The sequence below is a fragment of the Capronia coronata genome, assembly GCF_000585585.1.
Source record: "Capronia coronata CBS 617.96 chromosome Unknown acBCG-supercont1.4, whole genome shotgun sequence".
In the NCBI taxonomy this organism is placed as follows: domain Eukaryota; kingdom Fungi; phylum Ascomycota; class Eurotiomycetes; order Chaetothyriales; family Herpotrichiellaceae; genus Capronia; species Capronia coronata.
In genome coordinates, this window is record NW_006912896.1 from 1,216,849 (window position 1) to 1,234,617 (window position 17,769).

General features: G+C 53.2%; 5 protein-coding genes across 5 annotated transcripts; 1 reads left to right on the plus strand and 4 right to left on the minus strand.

Annotated features, from left to right (window-relative positions):
• Positions 1-42: 42 nt before the first annotated feature.
• A1O1_04995 (uncharacterized protein) lies at positions 43-1,296 on the plus strand (the record flags this gene model as incomplete). The annotated part of the gene is made up of 1 exon (XM_007725883.1): positions 43-1,296. The coding sequence occupies one exon, from the start codon at positions 43-45 to the stop codon at positions 1,294-1,296; it is 1,254 nt and encodes a 417-aa protein (XP_007724073.1).
• Positions 1,297-2,726: 1,430 nt separating this feature from the next.
• On the minus strand, positions 2,727-3,428 carry A1O1_04996 (uncharacterized protein; the record flags this gene model as incomplete). The annotated part of the gene is made up of 1 exon (XM_007725884.1): positions 2,727-3,428. One exon carries the CDS (start codon positions 3,426-3,428, stop codon positions 2,727-2,729), a length of 702 nt encoding a protein of 233 aa, XP_007724074.1.
• Positions 3,429-4,072: 644 nt separating this feature from the next.
• A1O1_04997 (uncharacterized protein) lies at positions 4,073-7,034 on the minus strand (the record flags this gene model as incomplete). The annotated part of the gene is made up of 2 exons (XM_007725885.1): positions 4,073-6,278; positions 6,361-7,034. The coding sequence occupies 2 exons, from the start codon at positions 7,032-7,034 to the stop codon at positions 4,073-4,075; spliced, it is 2,880 nt and encodes a 959-aa protein (XP_007724075.1).
• A 1,771-nt stretch (positions 7,035-8,805) lies between these two features.
• On the minus strand, positions 8,806-11,459 carry A1O1_04998 (allantoicase; the record flags this gene model as incomplete). Its single annotated transcript, XM_007725886.1, has 4 exons — positions 8,806-10,356; positions 10,409-10,813; positions 10,864-11,243; positions 11,303-11,459. The coding sequence occupies 4 exons, from the start codon at positions 11,457-11,459 to the stop codon at positions 8,806-8,808; spliced, it is 2,493 nt and encodes an 830-aa protein (XP_007724076.1).
• A 1,052-nt stretch (positions 11,460-12,511) lies between these two features.
• Positions 12,512-17,678, minus strand: A1O1_04999 (uncharacterized protein; the record flags this gene model as incomplete). Its single annotated transcript, XM_007725887.1, has 3 exons — positions 12,512-12,765; positions 12,817-17,255; positions 17,311-17,678. The coding sequence occupies 3 exons, from the start codon at positions 17,676-17,678 to the stop codon at positions 12,512-12,514; spliced, it is 5,061 nt and encodes a 1,686-aa protein (XP_007724077.1).
• Positions 17,679-17,769: the final 91 nt, after the last annotated feature.

The following is a 17,769-nucleotide window of genomic DNA, read 5'->3' on the forward strand; positions in this document are numbered from 1 at the left end:
GTCCCTTCCTGTCGCATTTTCACTCCTGCTAAACGACCAAACATGCCGCTCCACCTCCTCGGCAAGAAATCATGGAACGTCTACAACCCTGCCAACATCGAGCGCGTGAGGCACGACGAAGCCGAAGCCCAGAAGGCAGCAGAAGAGCGAGAAAAGAGAGCAATACAAGATGAAGCCGATGCGCGGATTCGACTCTTACAAGGCAAGACGACAGACAAGGCTACACTGGAAAGAGATGGCGCCTCAGACAACGGACTTGACGCAGATGGAGGTGTAGGCGTAGGCGTAAAGGAGAGTCTGGATATCTCGCGCATCAAAAGGATCCAGAAGCGCCGATTGGCAGGGGAAGATGACACGGATCGGGACATCCGAATCGCTCGCCAGACGCAGCAACTGGCCTCCACCGCGCCGAAGCGTCAACGAGTGTCAGACAAAAACGACGACGACATCTCGATTGTCGATGCTAATGGGAATATCTCGTTGGTTCCGGTGCCGACGACGCAGCAACAAGAACCCAAGAAACCTCTAAGAGTGGAGGACGACCCGTATACAGTATATCTGTCGCATGCTGCGGGAAGGGGTAAGGGCGCGGCGGATAAACCATGGTACAGCTCCACATCGGACGGGAATGTTCTCGCCGGTGTCAATCGCGAAATGGAGGAGTCCCGGGCAGAATGGGGAGACAGCTCTCGTCGACGGCGCGACCGTGATGCGATGCGGATCGCTGCTAATGATCCCCTGGCTATGATGAAACAAGGGGTCAAGCAGCTACGCGAAGCGGAAAGATTGAGGAAAGAGTGGATGGAGCAGCGTGAGCGGGATCTTAGGGAAGTCGAGGATCTTGCGGCGAGGGCAATGAAGAAGCGGAGAAGAAGAAGGGAGGGGGATGAAAATAGTCGCGAGAGACGAAGGAGAAGAAGACGAACAGAGGATGAAGACAGAGATGGGGACGACGATGAAGATCTCAAAGAGCGGAGGAGGCGGAGAAGTAGGCATGATAGGAGTGTCTATCGCGAGGAGCGCCGTCAGGATGACGATGACGATGATGAGGACAGTTTGGAGCGGTTCGACCTCGACGACGGATATTCCAGGCCTGAGGGCCATGATCGTCGCCATGGCCTTGAGGAGCATAATCCCGAGGAACATGACCACGGTCGCCGTCACCATCGTCATCGTCATAGCCACCGCCACCACGATCATCATCATTCTCGTCACCGTGAACATCGAAGGACTCGTGAACCCGGTCATCAAGACAAGGATAAACGTGGCCACAATCGCTACACAGAAGTGTCCTGATAAGGCACTACACACAGCCAGAGATCTGAAGCCGAATTTGGTAGAGGCGAAAGCTGACCAGCTGAAAGCTCAGCAGCCGCCACACAACAAAGCGATCTTTGTCACCACTATCTCATCACTATGGGCTTGAACAAGAACGTGGTGATTGCAAAAGTGGTCCTATATCACGACGATAATACCTCTGACCTTATACCCGACCATACGGATGCATTATGCATGAGACGACATAACGGGCACCCCGAGACTATCGTGCTGGGACACTCAGATGGCGACGGTGAAGGCCAAGGTCACAGCCCAACAAACACTACGAAGAGCGACACGATCCTGCTCATTATTACGAAGAAATACCAAAGAATGGCCACGTTGACTGACAACAGTATCATGAAGACATGCGATTGCAAACACCTGCCCCATATACATTCTGACTGACTCGGGAGATGAGATAAAAGCTCTACAAGTACATAATATAGAAATCTACCTCAAAATATGCAGAGACGTTGAAGGATCTACTTATCATCTTCTCCTGTGAGTGAATCTCTCCTGTGAGTGAATCTCTCCTGTGAGTGAATCTCTCCTGTGAGTGAATCTCTCCTGTGAGTAAATCAATTCTCCGGGGTACTGCGACTTCCCGGTACCAGTGATGGAGGAATTGGCCGAGCACTTCCCAGGATCCGTGAGCATGAGACTTCGGAGACCTGGAACCAACAGTCAAACAGCAGCGATATAACACCGACTAAAATTCCCCCAAAGCCCAGCGACATACAGCTCTGCCTCATCGACGGACGAAACCCCAGGAAACTGTCCCGACATTCCCGTCCCGAAACAAGAGAGAAACGGTCGCGGGAAATAGGGATCATTGTCGAACAGCGCATCGACTGCACAATCCATCCCCTCTTCGTCCATAGAGATCTCGCCGCACTGGTTGAAGTCGAGAATCCAAAGACATAAACGATCACATTCCTCCTGGTGATTGTTGTTGTCGTCGGTGTCAGTGTCGGTGTCTGCTGAGTTTTGTTTCGGTTTCGGTTTCGGTTTCGGTTTCGGTTTCGCCCTAGATGACATGGCGCTGGCGACGGACCCAGCATGAAAAGATCTGGGAGTGGTTTGGTTTCCAGATACCCCAGCATGAAAAGATCCGGCAGCAGCTTCGTTTCCAGAGACCCTCCTCGTCACTGGACTTTCATTTGCATTTGCATTTGTACTTTCGTCAAAGACTGGTCCTTGTTCAGACTCAACTCCAGACTCAACTTTACTTCGCGCAAATGCGGTCGCCGTCGTGGAAATACGTGTCGATCAGTGCGTCCCTGACGAGACGGGGGAGAGGAGGGATCCGTTCTGATGTGAGGATTGCATGGCCTGTTAGAGCATGGGTCGGATTGTTGTTGATAGTAGTAGCAGCATTGTGACTGTCGTTGTCTTTGGAATATTTCTCAAACAAACTGTGCTTCATGTTCAATCCACCATTCACTCGCTGCCGTGTCCGTAGCAATGGCATAGTATTGTGGAACCTGACACAGAGTGTCCATTCCCTCTATCTTCTTGTTGTTGACGGCTGTGCTGTCGCGGATCAAGTGCTCGTATGCTCTGCGGACCATTTGGTGTACGGCGGCTTCGATTCGGAGTTCAATGTCGTCGCTGCGTAGACAGATTTTGGCCACTCTGCCTCTGCCTCTGCCTCTGCCTCTGCCTCTGCCTCTGCCTCTGCCTCTGTCTCTGTCTCTGTCGCTGCCTCTGCCGCTGCCTTTGCCTTTGCCTCTGTTGCTACCTGTATCTATGTCTCTACCTCTGTCTGTATCTGTATCCGTATCGGTATTGGGATAGTCATAGACACGACCCAGACGTCCTTCTCCGATACTGTAGAAACAAGAGTTTGATATTGTTGACGATGATGGATGATCAGTGGCATCTGAAGTCTTGATCGTGGTGGTAGAAATGGCTGATTTGGTCGACAACAGCCGCGAGAGAAGCATCGAGGGTGGTAGATCTTGAGACTCGACCAGATCTGGGCTGTGTTGTTGGTCGGTCAGGTCATTGACCTGGGTGTCTTTCTGTAAGACAGAGTCTTTGGCCTGTATATCTCCTGTAGATTGATTCTGTTTCTCTCGGGGACAGTTAGGAAGCCTAGGAGCCATTTTGGAATATGGGGATATTTGAAAAAGGAGAAACGTTGAGACCACGAAAGAATCAAGATACAGATCCCGGAGAAAGGGAGAAGTAGAATGCACCAGATATCTATAAGGGAACCGTGAACCTTTGCGGAGGCGTCGTATGCTGGATTGGGACCGAAGTCTTGAAAAAAGCTTACCTGTTCGAGGGCAGGTAGCAGCGAAGCGAGCGAAAAGAACAGAATCTCTGACTGGGAGGACGATATTGTAAAGTCCAAGGCCTTCCCGGATGAAATCATTTCATGTATTAATCAGGGAACATATGAATGGACAGACACATCGAGAAGGAAACAGGAGGAAAAGAAATTGAGGTTCTGGAACTACCAATATTGTCCTGATCATGGAGTGGAAGCCTTCTGAATCCGGCAAGGGCTCTCTCTTCTTGACGAAACCATTGTGACAGGATTTATGGAAAAGGGCAATAAGGATAAAGAAGAGCACCCAGAGCGAGAAAGTAAAGGTTGACTGTCTATCATGATCAAGTTACTCCAGGAAACAAGGAAACCAAACAAATAGAGAGCTCTTGGCTGCTGCCCCCGATACCCCTTTTCCCCTCAGCCTTGTCGTACAGGTTCTCTTCACATCCCTTTCCTTCAGTCAGTCATTCTGGACTACTTCTCCCTCTTGGACACGACATACGGCGCCCTCAACCCTTTTGGCCAAGGAGCCTTCTTTGCCTTTGCCTTGGGATGGTTCACGACACCTCGACGACGTTGATGGTTGCTGACACCGGCAGCGCGGGCGTCTGATCCCATCTCCGACTCTGAGCCAGTATCCATACCTATATCCAGATCCAGATCCAGATCCATTTCCTCAATATCCGAATCACCATCAATTTCCATCTCGCTCTCAGTTTCAGCAAGTGTATCCTCTCCCTCGAGATCATCATGAGCAGCATAGTAAGAACCACACTCCTCTGTATGAGAGTCCCAATCCATGGGACTAGGCCGGGCGACATCGTCGTGTGCTGCCCACGTCACTCTGCGTCTGGCGCTGTGAGTGTGCGATTTGGGCGTGCGAGGCGCTCCATCAGCTCCAGACTCGAGCGGCTGGCCCCGAGTGACTTGAGCAGGGGTGGAGGTGGTCGTGTCCGCGTCCGCGCTCTCGTTCTCGAGGAATCTCTGCAAAAGCGCCTCGAATGCCCGGTCGGCCTTTGCTGCCTGTCTCTTGCGTCGTAGGAGCGCGCTGTACTCGAATGGACTGGTGCTGGTGGTACGGGGTTTGGTGGCCCCTTTGGCGGCGGGTTTGCCTCCTTTACCTCCACGACCACCGCGCCCACCGCGTCCGCCTCTACCACCGCCTCGACCACCCCGTGCTGCGCCGCGACCTTTGGTCGTGGTCTTTCCGGCGGCAGCGGCAGGTTTGGCGGTGGTAGGCTTGGGGACGTTAAGCTTGATAACGGTAGGCTTGGTGGCGGTAGGCTTGGGGGCGTTAAGCTTGATAACGGTAGGCTTGGTGACGGCAGTGGCTTTGACAGCACCGTCGGCACCGTCAACACGCGCCTTCTTGGCTGGTGGGGGGCCTCTCTTGGGGTCATCAGATGCAGAACCTGAAGGCGTGCGGCCACGTTTGTTGCTCTTGGTCTTGGATTGCGTCTTGTCGTCTGTATCTTTTGCGGGGCCCTGGGATGCAGCATTGCCGTCCTGCCTCGCCAGTGGCGCTGGCGGCGGCGGCGGCACGTTGGTAGCGGCAGCACTGTCAGCTGCAACAGCAGATTTAGACGCGACTTGGAGGCCCTGAAGTTCTGCGTCCATTGGCTGCTTTCGAATAGTAACAGTCGCCTTTGCATCGCCCGCCTTGAGCCCGATGGCAGTAAAGTCCTCGTCGCGATTGATAGGCAGTTTATCGTCCAGCACGAACTGGGGGAAGTCGACTTCCACGCCGCCAATGTTTGCAGAGACAATCACGTACATCTGACCTTCGGCCGGGATCTCCGGCATGGTGATCTTGAAGTCGAAGTCGAAGTCATTCGCGTCCTTGCTGGCAGCCAGTTGTCCATTTTCGATTGCTTTCAGATCATCGGTATCGACAACCCGCTCATACAGCAAGACATAAGGGGTCCATCCGTCATCCTGCAATGCGAGAGTCTCTGCCAAACTGATCGGGTCGACGGCTGTGTTGTCAATTGTGACCCATTTTCCGTCGGTACAGACTTGATTGACGTAGTGGCCTGCACGCCTAGTACCCTTGTGATTAATGATGGCAACGAGTCTATACAGTGCTGGTCCCGTGAGTTTTGAGTCACCGTGATACTCGAGGAATGGGGCCAGATCCAGAACCTCATTGAACACGACTTTCGTCTCATCTTTAGAGAAGGTCGCCCGGCTGGTGTGCTGGGTGAACCGCGTCAGAGAGAGGATCAAGACTTCTGGGAGCTGACAGATCCGTTTGCGAACGAGGGTCTGGTTGGCAGCAAGGCCGTCCAGTTCGGCGCGATTGGTCTCCTCGACTTCAGCTTTCTTTGTGGCGTCGTTTCCTGCGGCATTCAAGCGGTTTTGGTGGGTTTGGTCGATGATGTACGGTCGGCAAAGATCGCAGAGCCAGCCGTCCTGTTGGCCTCTACCGTCGTTTCGGACCAACTTCTCCAGAGCGACCGGGTTGGCCTTCTGCTTCTTTGCGTTCGAGACGCTTGCTGACAGCTTTCCGAACGAGAGAGGCCAAACAGCCATCTTGTTCAATGTCTGGATCCGGGTCATGGCTGGAAGACCATCAAGCGTACCGCATGAGTTACAGCGGATCCGGAGGGTCTGGGAGATCGAGACCATTTCTTCGATGTTGGTTTTCTCATATTCATTTCTCTCGTCTGCGGTCAATTGTCTACACGTACCAACAATTTTTGTTAGCATACCTGACGTTCTCTCATAAATCAAAATACATTAGGTTGGGGTGATAGACTTACCCATCCTGCTCAAGAGTTTGGCATATAGCCTTCAACTCTCCTTCGGCAATCTCGTTAAGTAGACTCAAGAACTCGGTGGCGTCCTGCTGGCTGTCTGTGTTCCAGTCGATATTCGTCGCCTCGATCTTTTCCACGAGATAATCCCAAAAGGCATGCATGGCAATGATGAGCATTGCTGGGTCCGAGTCTGTCCAATAGACATCACCAAGTTTTTCGAGCTCACACCACACATCAGTGTATGCGGGGCCGGCGGTAGGCGAGCCGGGAGAGTCATTGGTACCCATGGCTGCTTCAACATTGGTCTCGATTCGCACCCCAACAGCCACCAGTCTGGGTATGTATCTGATCTGAATCCAATTCATGATTCTCTTGCTAGACAGTAGCATGATGACCACGCAATTGCGATAGCACTGCGCGCCGCGGTTTGTGAATCCTCGCGGAGCCTCAACGTGAGTATTTACATTTCGAGCAGCTGTTGTAGCCTCGTCAGTGATCGGTGGAGTTGGCGTGTCGAAGTCGGGTCCAGTAGATCCTGTTGGACTGACTGGAGAAACCGATTCTGCAGGAGATGTATGCCGACTACTTTCCTGACTGGCTGCAGGCCCAGTACCCTGGCCGCCGCTAGGGGCTGGTTGAGGCTGTTGTGCAGCCCCTGCTCTCGTCACCGGCGCCATAGTGAGCTGTGCAAGGAATGATAATGAAAAGTAAGACCGAAGCTGTCTAGGGTGATGGTGAGACAGGATATGAACGACAACAAGGTGCGGGCATGAATTAAAACAGATACGACTCAACTTGGAAGACAAGGCGACGAAGGAAGGATCAAAGAACATTCATTGTAGAGAGCTCAGGACGCTTGCATCCACGTCTGTTACCGACAACATCTGGCATGGTGAAGCAAACAATGATCAGCAAAGGGAACGCAAATGATGGCCGGAAACGGTCAGTCTGGCGCAAGAACTGGGACGCAGTAGGTTGTTGTGCTGAAGACGGCGTCCATTTGGTAATATGGGAGTGGCAGTACTTAACTTTGAAGCGCCATCCGCTGTAGGTAAAAAGAGCTGAAGACGGTAGCCTTATAAACGGAATAGGTGCACAAGGCATTTCTGAACACTTGAAGCTGAAAGGAGGCGAGTCCACAGGGGGACGAGGCCGAGAATACGGTCACGTGCTTGGATTCCGCAAGCGTCCAGACGACGAGGATGTAATGAATGTGGCGCCCTGAGGCTGTATCGCTTTTTGCATCCGAGTTAATGGTCTTGAAAGAGACATACCATCGGAGTGTCCCTTCGTGGCCTTGTTTGTCTGCTCCGAACTCATGGAACTGTAGCTTCGCAATCCTGTAGTCCCTGACTCCCTGGGGTTGATACTAGAGCTGAGGGTCAACCATCGGTAGAAGAGGCCCCAGTTATCTCATTTTCCAGAACCCGCCGAGTCCTCAACGTGCCAGAGCTCCAAAAGGTTGAGCTGGATATTGCGGCCATCAGCATGGATTGTCACCTCTCGAGAGCGTCGTCCACTGTCTTCGAATTGGGAATTCCCCATTAGAGATCCGGAATATAGCTTGACCATTGTCCGCCACATGTATTGCAATGCAACCCAAGTGTCGAAGCAGTGTTTCAACAGATGCCACATTTCCAGCTGTGGCTAGCCTTCCTGCTTGGGATCGTATGTTTTCCTCCGCTTCGGTCGAACAAGGGAGAACAATGGACGTGTCCAAAAAGGCAGCGCATCTTCCCAAGAGGCGGCCTGTGCCTGGTTGTGAGCCGCTTACGGTCTTCTTGCTGACTGTTTGCATCAGGTTGACAACCAGCGTGGCCAGTGCGTAACGTCTGGAATGTCGACACTGTTGCCGCCAGTCGCTCTGGTCCCGAGTCAAGCGCTCACCTTCGCACGTTGTCAATATTGAGGAAGAGTAAATCCCGTGCGCTCAAAATCCCCAAGTCCAAGGGAACCTGAAGCAAAGAAGGCGTGGCTTCGCCAAGAGACCTGCCTTGGTATCTCAGGTATGTAGTTGGATAAGGCTCTGTATAAGGACAACCAAGTGAAGGGTTTGGAAGGAAGGTATGGCGAGAGCTCATATATAGACATAATACGTATCACCAGCTAATGACGGCAGTTTGTATGCCATTGTCACTCTATATTGGTTTCAATTCACCCGACAAGACATCGGAAGGCTTTCTGAAAATATGCCAACATCTTCTTGATTCGTCGACGTTACGTGATCGAGATAGTCATCTCTGCCTCCAGTTGAAATGGTATGTACGCCATGCCATGCCATGCACAATACCACATCTCCCATTTTCCCTTCAAGTTAACCACCAGATCGAAGGGTTCAACACTACCACCAGCATAATCATCATCAGCATGATCATCAACGTGTCACTGTGACTCGAGTCGGTTATATATGTCCTTCGTCTTTATCATTCCTATCCCCCATTCTGGCACTCAGAATCCACCACTTCGCCATCCTTGTACTGTTGTACCAATAGTCCCTATGGTCCCCGTACTTCCTGCACGACGCCTTCCATCGCCGTCGAGGTTCAGCTTACTCAAGACCTCAGTAGGGATGGTCGGGATATATTTCCGCGCTCGCTCTCGATTGACGCCGCCGATGCCCGCTCCGTAGGTGATGAGCATATCAGTCGACGTGGGGAGTGAGAATGGAAGCATGAGAGATTGATCGAGAGTCAACGCATTTCGACGTTGAGAGGGATCAGTGTCTGCATCCACTGGCGACGATGTCGATGGCGCCGACGCCCCTTGAGGCGTGGTAGGACTCTTATTGTCCTGTCCAGACGTCCCATTCTGCCCGGCAGGTGTAGCCGTGCCGGATCCGGAAGCATCGGCCATTGGCGTCGAAGGTGTCCTGATCAATGACTGTTGGCCCTTTTGCAGCTGCACTAAGAACTTCATGTGCGCTTTGGGTAGGCTTTTCTCGCCCACCTCTCGTCGATAGTTCTTCACGGCGTGTATCAACTGCGTGGGGGTGAGCCGCTGCAGTTGAACCAACGTTGCGACGAGGGATTCGTGGTCTTCCCCCAGAGAACTGAAACACTGCAACCACTGAAGCAGTTGGATGATCGGAGCCAGATGTCGTCGTGCAGCATCCACAGTGTTTTCTCCCGTCGAGACTGTCGAGCCGTTTTCGTAATGTTCTGGCTGCCGGTTGTTCGCACGTGCCCAGTCTTCAATCGCTGACACGTTCATCCGGATCTGCATGGCCTTGGTTCTAGACAGGTATTTCCTCGTGTTCATGACACGGTTGAATAATTCCGCTCCAATCCAATACAGAAGCTGAGACAAGATCTGCGCGGTAATCACGGAATGCACATCATAGAGGTCCAGCACAAACAACGTCGAGGAGAGCAGAGACGTGATGTTCCGTGGTGAGGTCTGGGCTCGTCTTTTGGGTGAAGGAGGTCGATACCTCTTCTCCGGTGGCTCTTCTTTCGTTTTCGGTTTCGACTTAAACACCTTCCACTCTCCTTGGAAAGCAATGTCATCCAAGCCCGGGATGGTCTCGTGATCTAGCATTGCCACATCCAGCACTTTATTCATTCTCCTCTCAGCGTCCCGAATGATAAGAATATACGTCTCATTGATCAGCTCGGCAAGTTCAAGTTGATACTTGGCCGTCGCTTCCACGAGCCCCGCATCCTTTTTCAAGTAATGGAGCAGCAGCGTCGCGTTAGAGATCCAGAAGGCCAGCATCGTCATATCCCACTGATGACGCTCGATCACTTCGTTGATCAGATCCAGGGCTTTCGTCAAGACCTCGTCGAGGAGAGACGCGGTCATATGATAGTGAGCGTACCGAGCCATTAGGAAGACCAGATTCGCCGGAACTGGCTTCTGTGAGGGTGATCGTTGAGGAGTCATGTTGGTGATGATCAGGTCATAGATAGAATCAAGTTTGTCCGCCTGGAAGACAAACATCTGGTCGCCAATGCAACGATCCCAGACGAACTCTTCTTCCATTTCGAAATCAATGGGCGACTGAGGGATGTCAACATTCCATGCGCCATTTGCGGTATAGGCGGAGACTCACCTCAGGCTGTTCATCAAATCCCAGGGTTGACAGGTCCACTTCCAGGTTCGCCGCACTCTCCTGCATCAGCATGCGCCTTTTCATTTCGTTTTCTGCCATCTCTTCTTCAAACCGGTCCTGGGAGAAGCCCGAGCTGTAAAAGTCGTCTTCCACAGTTGAGGCCCCGAAATGGTAGCCATTCTCGTGGAGAAAATGTGACAAGTCGGATCCGGGTTGGAGAAAATCTAGTGCCGTGCCACCAGACGAAGACTTGATGTCGGGATTGGCCCCGTGGTCGAGCAGCAGTTTGGCAATTTGTTTGTGGCGGTTGGTCATTGCCCACATCAAAGCGCTCCATTGATTCCGGTCCTGCTTGTCCACCTGGGCTCCCGCATCCAAGAGCGCAGCCACCACTTCATAATGCCCCTAGATCGTGTCAGGGGTTGCCGCGAACAGACAGTCGGGGGCTATCTTACGAAGCAACTGGCGTAGATCAAGGGTACAGTGCCCTCCTCGTCGGGCTGGTTGACATCCACAAACTCCTTGGCCCGGCCTCCAACAAGCTTCTGTATTCGAGCTACATCCCCATTGCTCGCGGCCATGTTAAGGCTTTTCTGTAGGATTTCTTTTTTCTCGCTGGCCGAAAGACTGTCATCCGTGGCAATGGCATCCTCGTCTTGTCCTGGGCTTCCATCTTCTCGGTGATGAGCCTGCGCGGCAACCATTTCCATCAGCCGCGAATCACTATCCTGGATTCGGGCATACGTGTCCTCGTCGTCATAGGCGGGTGTGTCCAGGTGAAGGTCGAATGGGACCGGCCTTGCGGGAATGGGCGCGGTAATGTATTGGGAAGAGCCTGCAACAAACACCGAGCCATGTCAGCGATCTGGCAGACCAAGCATCTTTACTCCTCACCTTGCCAGGCATCGTATATCTCGGTCTCTCCGCTATAGCTGGGAAAGGCACGGCGGTCATCTAGGGAGGTCGGTAGGTCGCCTGGGAGTGTGCGCGGCGTCGGCGGTGAAGGGGAGAGAGCGTCGTCGGCTGGCGGAGTAGGGGTTTGGAGGTCCATGTTGTCGACCGGACAGAGATCGTGTTGGTTCTAGGTTCATGCCGCGGGAGTGCAGTGCCAGTGTAGGTATCCAGCGGGCATCTTCTTCAAGCCTCAACGGCCCTTTGACTTGCAGCCATGCATAGAAGCAATGAGATTCAAGTTACTCGAAGAAGACTTGCAGTCACGTCGCAGTTTAGCATTCGGTGACAGCGGTGCAGTGCCACTGTAGCGCGATCATGTCCCGCTTGCGATGTCTGTGTCACAGCTGTGTCTCGTCGCCCTATCCGTGTCGCTGTCCATCTGTCTCCCTGTCTGGCGGCGGCCCCTCGATTCCGATCATTGACATCTCCTACTAGTACTAGTAGTACGTACTTACTGCTGTGTACTCCGAGCTCACGTGACCAGTGTGCGTTCACTGAGACTCGTGCCGCTTTAAAGCTACCTGCCCACGTCTTCACCATTTGGCCTAATAGTAGTAGGCATTGACTCAACAGGGCTCGATGAACCTCCTACTGTGATGAGGAGCCGCCAAACTCAACAGGATTCCTATCGAACAGAGCAGCTACTGGTGGCGATGGCTTCCATGACAAGTGTTCGTTGTTCAATCGTCCCAGCGTAGTGGAGAGACCTCCAAATCCCTCTATACGCTCAAGAGGCTCAGCCTTGTCTGTTGTACTTAGATGCCCCGACCTATACATGTCTTTCCAACCCAGCGTGATTTGGAAGTGGTCCATCATGTATGATATATCCCCCTGGAGCTAAAGATTACCTTTATAACCAAGCCCATGCCGGACAGGCCCATACGCATTCTTCCGTTATGCCAGGCTGTCTCATCCAATACCGGGCTCACATAGACCTTCACTCTTGTCCATGACCCAATGAGACTGTCATGCCAACCGTGGCGCTTTTGAAATCATACTCAAAATTCCTCCCGTTGATAACGCCATCGCTAAATCAATACGCTCGGTAATAGACATACCATAATATCTGGTGGCCCTATTCGTAACATCCGACGCCAGAGCTGACCACCCATGGGAACAGACAAGAGACCAGTTCTTCTCCAGTGCCGGTCACTTCTCCAACCCTTGGCTGGTGCTGCGTATCTGCCCGTCCGGTAGAGCGGCTAGCCAAAGGCACCGCTCAATGACCCCTGATACGGGGTCGAAATTATACCTGGAACTTGCGTCAATCAGTCGCAGAAGCCCCTTCACAATCACAGCTGTGGTCCGGTAGCGCTCGAAGTTGATCAGGGGTTCGGTGCCACTTCCAACCTGGATATGACACGGTTTCTGCGCGTTGTAGGTCAAGTCATGAACATATAGACCTGTGGCAGAGTTAGCAGGCAATGTGAATATAGGATCTTGGGTTCACTGACCGATGAAAGGTATACAGCCGTCGCTGAGGTCCGCTGATTCCATCTCCAAGCGAAGCTCATGGAAATTGCGGACGGGCTGCACAAGGGCTTCCATATGTTTGAGTAGGGACTTGTCCGGCGCCGCTACCAGGTCCCACGTCTTTGTAAGTCGTGTACAATCCGTCGAGGTGAGTGCGATGGTAAGCTGGAGCATGGTTGCATAATTATGTAGTCGTCGCGCATGCGCTGCCACATGTACAAGTTTGGTGATAACGCGGGCTCGCTCGTGGATATCCTGCGTCAGGACGATTTCAGACAAGGCCCATTTGACGACGAGATTGAAGCGGGTGATGACCAGGTCGATACCCTTAATATCTCTGTTTGTCAGACAATCCACCCAATCAAAGACTTCTGCGGCTTTGCTGCTCCAACGCATTTCCACCAAATCCGACCACTCAACCTCGCAGAGCGCTGATTTCTCCACGAGGGTCATTTGTTGCGCAAGGACCTGGGAATCGCATGCAAGAACAAAGGGAACGTGTGCCGGGCCTGCCGGCAGACGGGCTAGTGGCTGTGAACGAGAGAGATCTTCGGATGGAGGCAGCTGGGGGGCTTCAAGGGATGGTGCTTGCTTCGCACCTGCAGCGTTGATCGGAGGGACCGGGACCGGGTCTGAGCTTCGAGCGGATTCCTCTGGGATATTGAGGTTGACCACTGAGGCATAGGTCAACGGGTGGGTTGGAAGTTCGAGTCCGGAAATAGCGGTCCCTGGTGCAGCTAGCATAGGCTGAATCGAACGGTCAGTAACATCCGCATGGTTGATGATGTCAACAGAGATTTCTGAAGACAAGTCGGAGAGATTCTCGTCCTCATCGAGCAGAAAAGATTGAGCACTTTCGTTCGCTGTGGATGGTCTGGGCACACTGCTACGGTTCCTGGTTGCACTTGGCGGTGGCCCTTTAGGGAGATGAAACAACTGCGGAGGATCTTGCGGAAAGTATCCGGGCGCGACTGCTGCGGGTTGGACATCAACGTCCAGAGGTAAGGGTGGGCCGGCACTCTCGTGACCGGTCTCGCGCTTCAAGAGAGGGAGAGAGCCATAAGAATCTTCTGAGTCTACCACAGATTCAGTAGGAAGCCCAAAGATGGATGACCTCCGCGATGAGGGAAGCTTTGAACTTGCTGCCTTGAAGGTCGTCATTTGATTCTCATCCTCGTCCTGCGACGACTCAGACGCCACTTCATCGACTGTGGCGCGAACCTGGTCGTTGGTCGGGCGCGAGAAGGGTTCAAGAAGGTTCATTGGCGCGTCGGGGAGAGCATAATCGTGTGCATTGCTCGGACTCAAATCCGGCAGCGACCGCCGTTTCCCCGAGGTATCGAGAGGGTGTTGATCCAGTGGTGGGGACTTCTTCTCATATCGCCCTTCCAGCTTCATCAGCGTCGCTTCGAGCCCACCATCGTCATCGTCGGGAATCGCCGAGAAACCTGCGACGGCAGCCTCGAAAGAAGGTCGCAGATGTTGTGAGGAATGGGTGTTGATCATGGAGACCGTTCTGTCGGGTGGCGGGCCACTCGGCGATGCACCTTGGGTGCCGGGCTCTGTCTTCATGATAAGCAAGGATTCATGAGATGAGTCGGACACTGCGCTTGCTGTATCATGGGAAATGCGGTGGACGGCGTGATCCAGCTCTTGCACATTCTCCACATGACGCAAATCTCCTCCCGGTCGTCGCCTCAGTCGATTAGAGGGAGGCTTCGGCTCTGTCCCGCCTGAGCCCTTCTCCTGCTCGTTCTGTACAGATTCTGCATCTGGTCTGAGAGCTGATAGGCCATCTACCGACGTACTTTCGACCGGTTCAGAGATATTCACCACGGGATCCCGGACAGTTCTGGAACTGGCAGTCGTCCGCGAAACAGGCCTGCTGCCCATATCTGCTGATTTAGAACTGTCTCCAGAAAGCCGTCCGATAGAAGCCAAATCCGCTGCGTCTGTCTCCCTTATATTTTCCACTCGGAGAACTCCTGAGAGGTCCATCTCATCCCCAAGGGCGTTCGAACTTCTCTGAGTTGCGACCGCGTCAAGGCTTCCACCTCGAAGGTCCACGGTAGCTGCATCATGTCCATCGGGAAATGGCAGGCTAGGCAGCATACCGCTAACTTGTCCAGTTACACTACTATCCGCCGTTGGGAGGGCACCCGACATTGTGGCCAAATCAACACCGGTGTCGTCCACAATTAGAATAGAACCGCTTTCGGCTGTTGCGTGACTGACTTGCCGTGGCGCTGTGGCCCGGTCGACACCGTCCACGGTTGGCTGGAAAGGAGGGTGGCTTGCAAAGAGTGGGCCATAAGTAATTCGACGTTTCGTGGGAAACTTCTTTTCGTAGTTCTGACAGACCGCGGCACACAGAAGATCAATCCTGACTTCACCCTTTCTAGACATTGCCGTCCCAGCTTTGTGGCGTAACTCGTCGTGAGATTTTGAGACGTTGAGGGGTAGGTGCGCTTTGTGGCCTCGGACTGGGGAGTCTGGGGAGGATTGCGAAACATTCAAAAGTGTCACGTTGACATTCCCGTGCTTGTTGCCCAAGACTTTCCGCAAAGAGCCAAAGATATTCCTCCCAACCTGATGGTGGGCTGGAAGCGTACCATGCTCCCTTGCAGCAACCCCTCGCATACCTGCTTGCTCATTCCTATCGAGCGACTGCGTCGAAGCGGACGACACAATCTGGACAAATGGGGCACTTGGGCTGTACAGCAGCCCCCGAATCATGCTTCCGTCTTCGGTAACCAGGTCCGGTGAATCAGCATCACTCTTTCGGGGTGTAGGCTCCCTGTTGCTATCAATTGAGCTCGCCCCTCGCCTGTGACTTGGGCCTTTGGGCAACGACGTTGGCTGCGTCTGCACCTGAAGATTCGCAGGGGCGTTCTTACGCCTCTGCTGAACCGACACTAGGTGCGGGCCTTTGCGATAGACGTCATGGTCACCACTGGACTTGAGCAGATGCTTTGGCGCAAAGCAGGAGTTGACTTGCACACTACCATCAGTCGTCAGAGAATCCGGATCCCTGTCAGTCAAGGCGGACTTCCTGCGGATGATATGCGACGAAACACCTGGATCAGCCTCGAACCTGCTGTGAGAGGGACCACGCAGGACTTCTGCCTGGAGTGCTCCAGATTGTGCACGGACAGGATAAGTACTAACGCGGGGTGTCACCGTGTCTTCCGAATCCATTGTACCTCCTGGTTGAATGTCGTCTTCTTGTTCGCCGTCCAGTTGAAAGTCTTCCGGGTTCCAGCAGAGTGAGCAGCGGCCGTTCCAACAGCGCTTCAAGTCACGCAAAAGCTTGAGGTCACTAAACCCATGTTGCGGGCTTGCCTTGACGTCTGCATATAGCTGGTTAATTTCGTCACAGAAGCGCTCACGCAGACAACGATCGGGGAAGAAATCGTCCATGAAATAATTCAGAATCCAATGTCGGAGAGCCGCAAAGGTCCGCACCCGGATGATCCTCCCATCCTCTTCCAGGCGACCAATCGCCCACCGAAGGCGCGCAAGCAATAGGTCGAGAACGCTGTATGTCGACATATACGATCGAAAGGTCAGGAAGAAATCAGAGACAAGTTCATAATCCATGAACGAGTCCGAGGAGATTTGAGCAATGATCCGAGCAGGAGTTGCCGCAGTGATCTCTCGCACATTCTGACAATATCGAACAACAGATGGGTCATCGTACACGGCGTTCAGATCGTCAAACAGCTTGGGCGACGCCTGGCTGGTCGAGGTGGAGACTGTCCTCGACGTTGGTTTGAACGAAGTCTGGCGGTGAGAGTTTATTTGCGAGACGCCTTCCGCTTGCGCCATTGACCCAGTCTCTAGTTTCGCGAGTCCCCTAATTCCAGACGCTGCAGGACCGCCAAAGCAATAGTCGGCTTGCATCATAGCCGCAGTAGGCGTCACGTCCGAAGGGGTGGCAGAGCCACGGGTATAGGAGGAGCTCCGCAGCATGGGAGTTCCATGGGAACTAAAGCGAAAGGTGCCGATTCGATAGTGTGGGATTGGTACCTCCAAGGTCGGTAACGTCTCGTTGTTTTCTTCCCGAGGGAACTTCTCCATTGCATCTTGCTGGGCGGTGTCTGGACGATTGATGACGATTTTCAAAGTCCTGGACTTCGATGCGGACAGGGACTGGCGACGCTCTTCCACCGTGGAAAATGATTGTGAACGACCATGATACGCCCTTGCAAGTGCCCTAACCGAATGCCTCGTCGATCCGTTCGTCGGAGAGGCGGAGCGCGGCTGAGATAACACATCCGAAGGATCGCTCGGTCGTCTGGTCTTGACGACAATCTGGTCTCCAGTTTGCAGGAACGCAGGGGCGGTGAACGGTACGGCCGACACGATTGGTGAGACCACATGGGTCTGAGGCGGTACATGTCGTTGGTGGGCTGAGGGTCTAGCACAAGATCAGCAACAGGACTTCACCACGCTTGTGGTTTAGCAAGTCATACCTCAGGTAAAGGATGCCTCCGGTACCAACATTACCGATCGTGAAGTTGCGACCTTCTCTGGTGTCTGCGATAGGTTCAAGAGGTCTTGTTTTCCTGCCGGATTTGGTAGAACGCTGCCTCAATACTTCGGTGCTATTCTTTGCGCGCCTGAGCGAGTTTGATCTTTTCTTCTGTGTGCCATTGGGGGCAGATTTGTTCCTAAAATGTCTGCGGGACAGAACGGAATCTGGAGTCTTGGTGCTCTTTCTCGGACTAGAGCTTTGTTGGGAGGTCGCAGGAATGGTCGTGGCACCCGTGATATGACTGGCAAGTACGGGATCGAGGGAAATCAGAGAAACGTGACTGCTAACGGTAGATTCTGAGACCATGGCGGCCGAAAATTAAGGTAACGGATGGGTTGAAGCGTCCGGGACCATGATCAGGTGAAGGATGACGAGAGAATGAGTGTGATCATCGTGT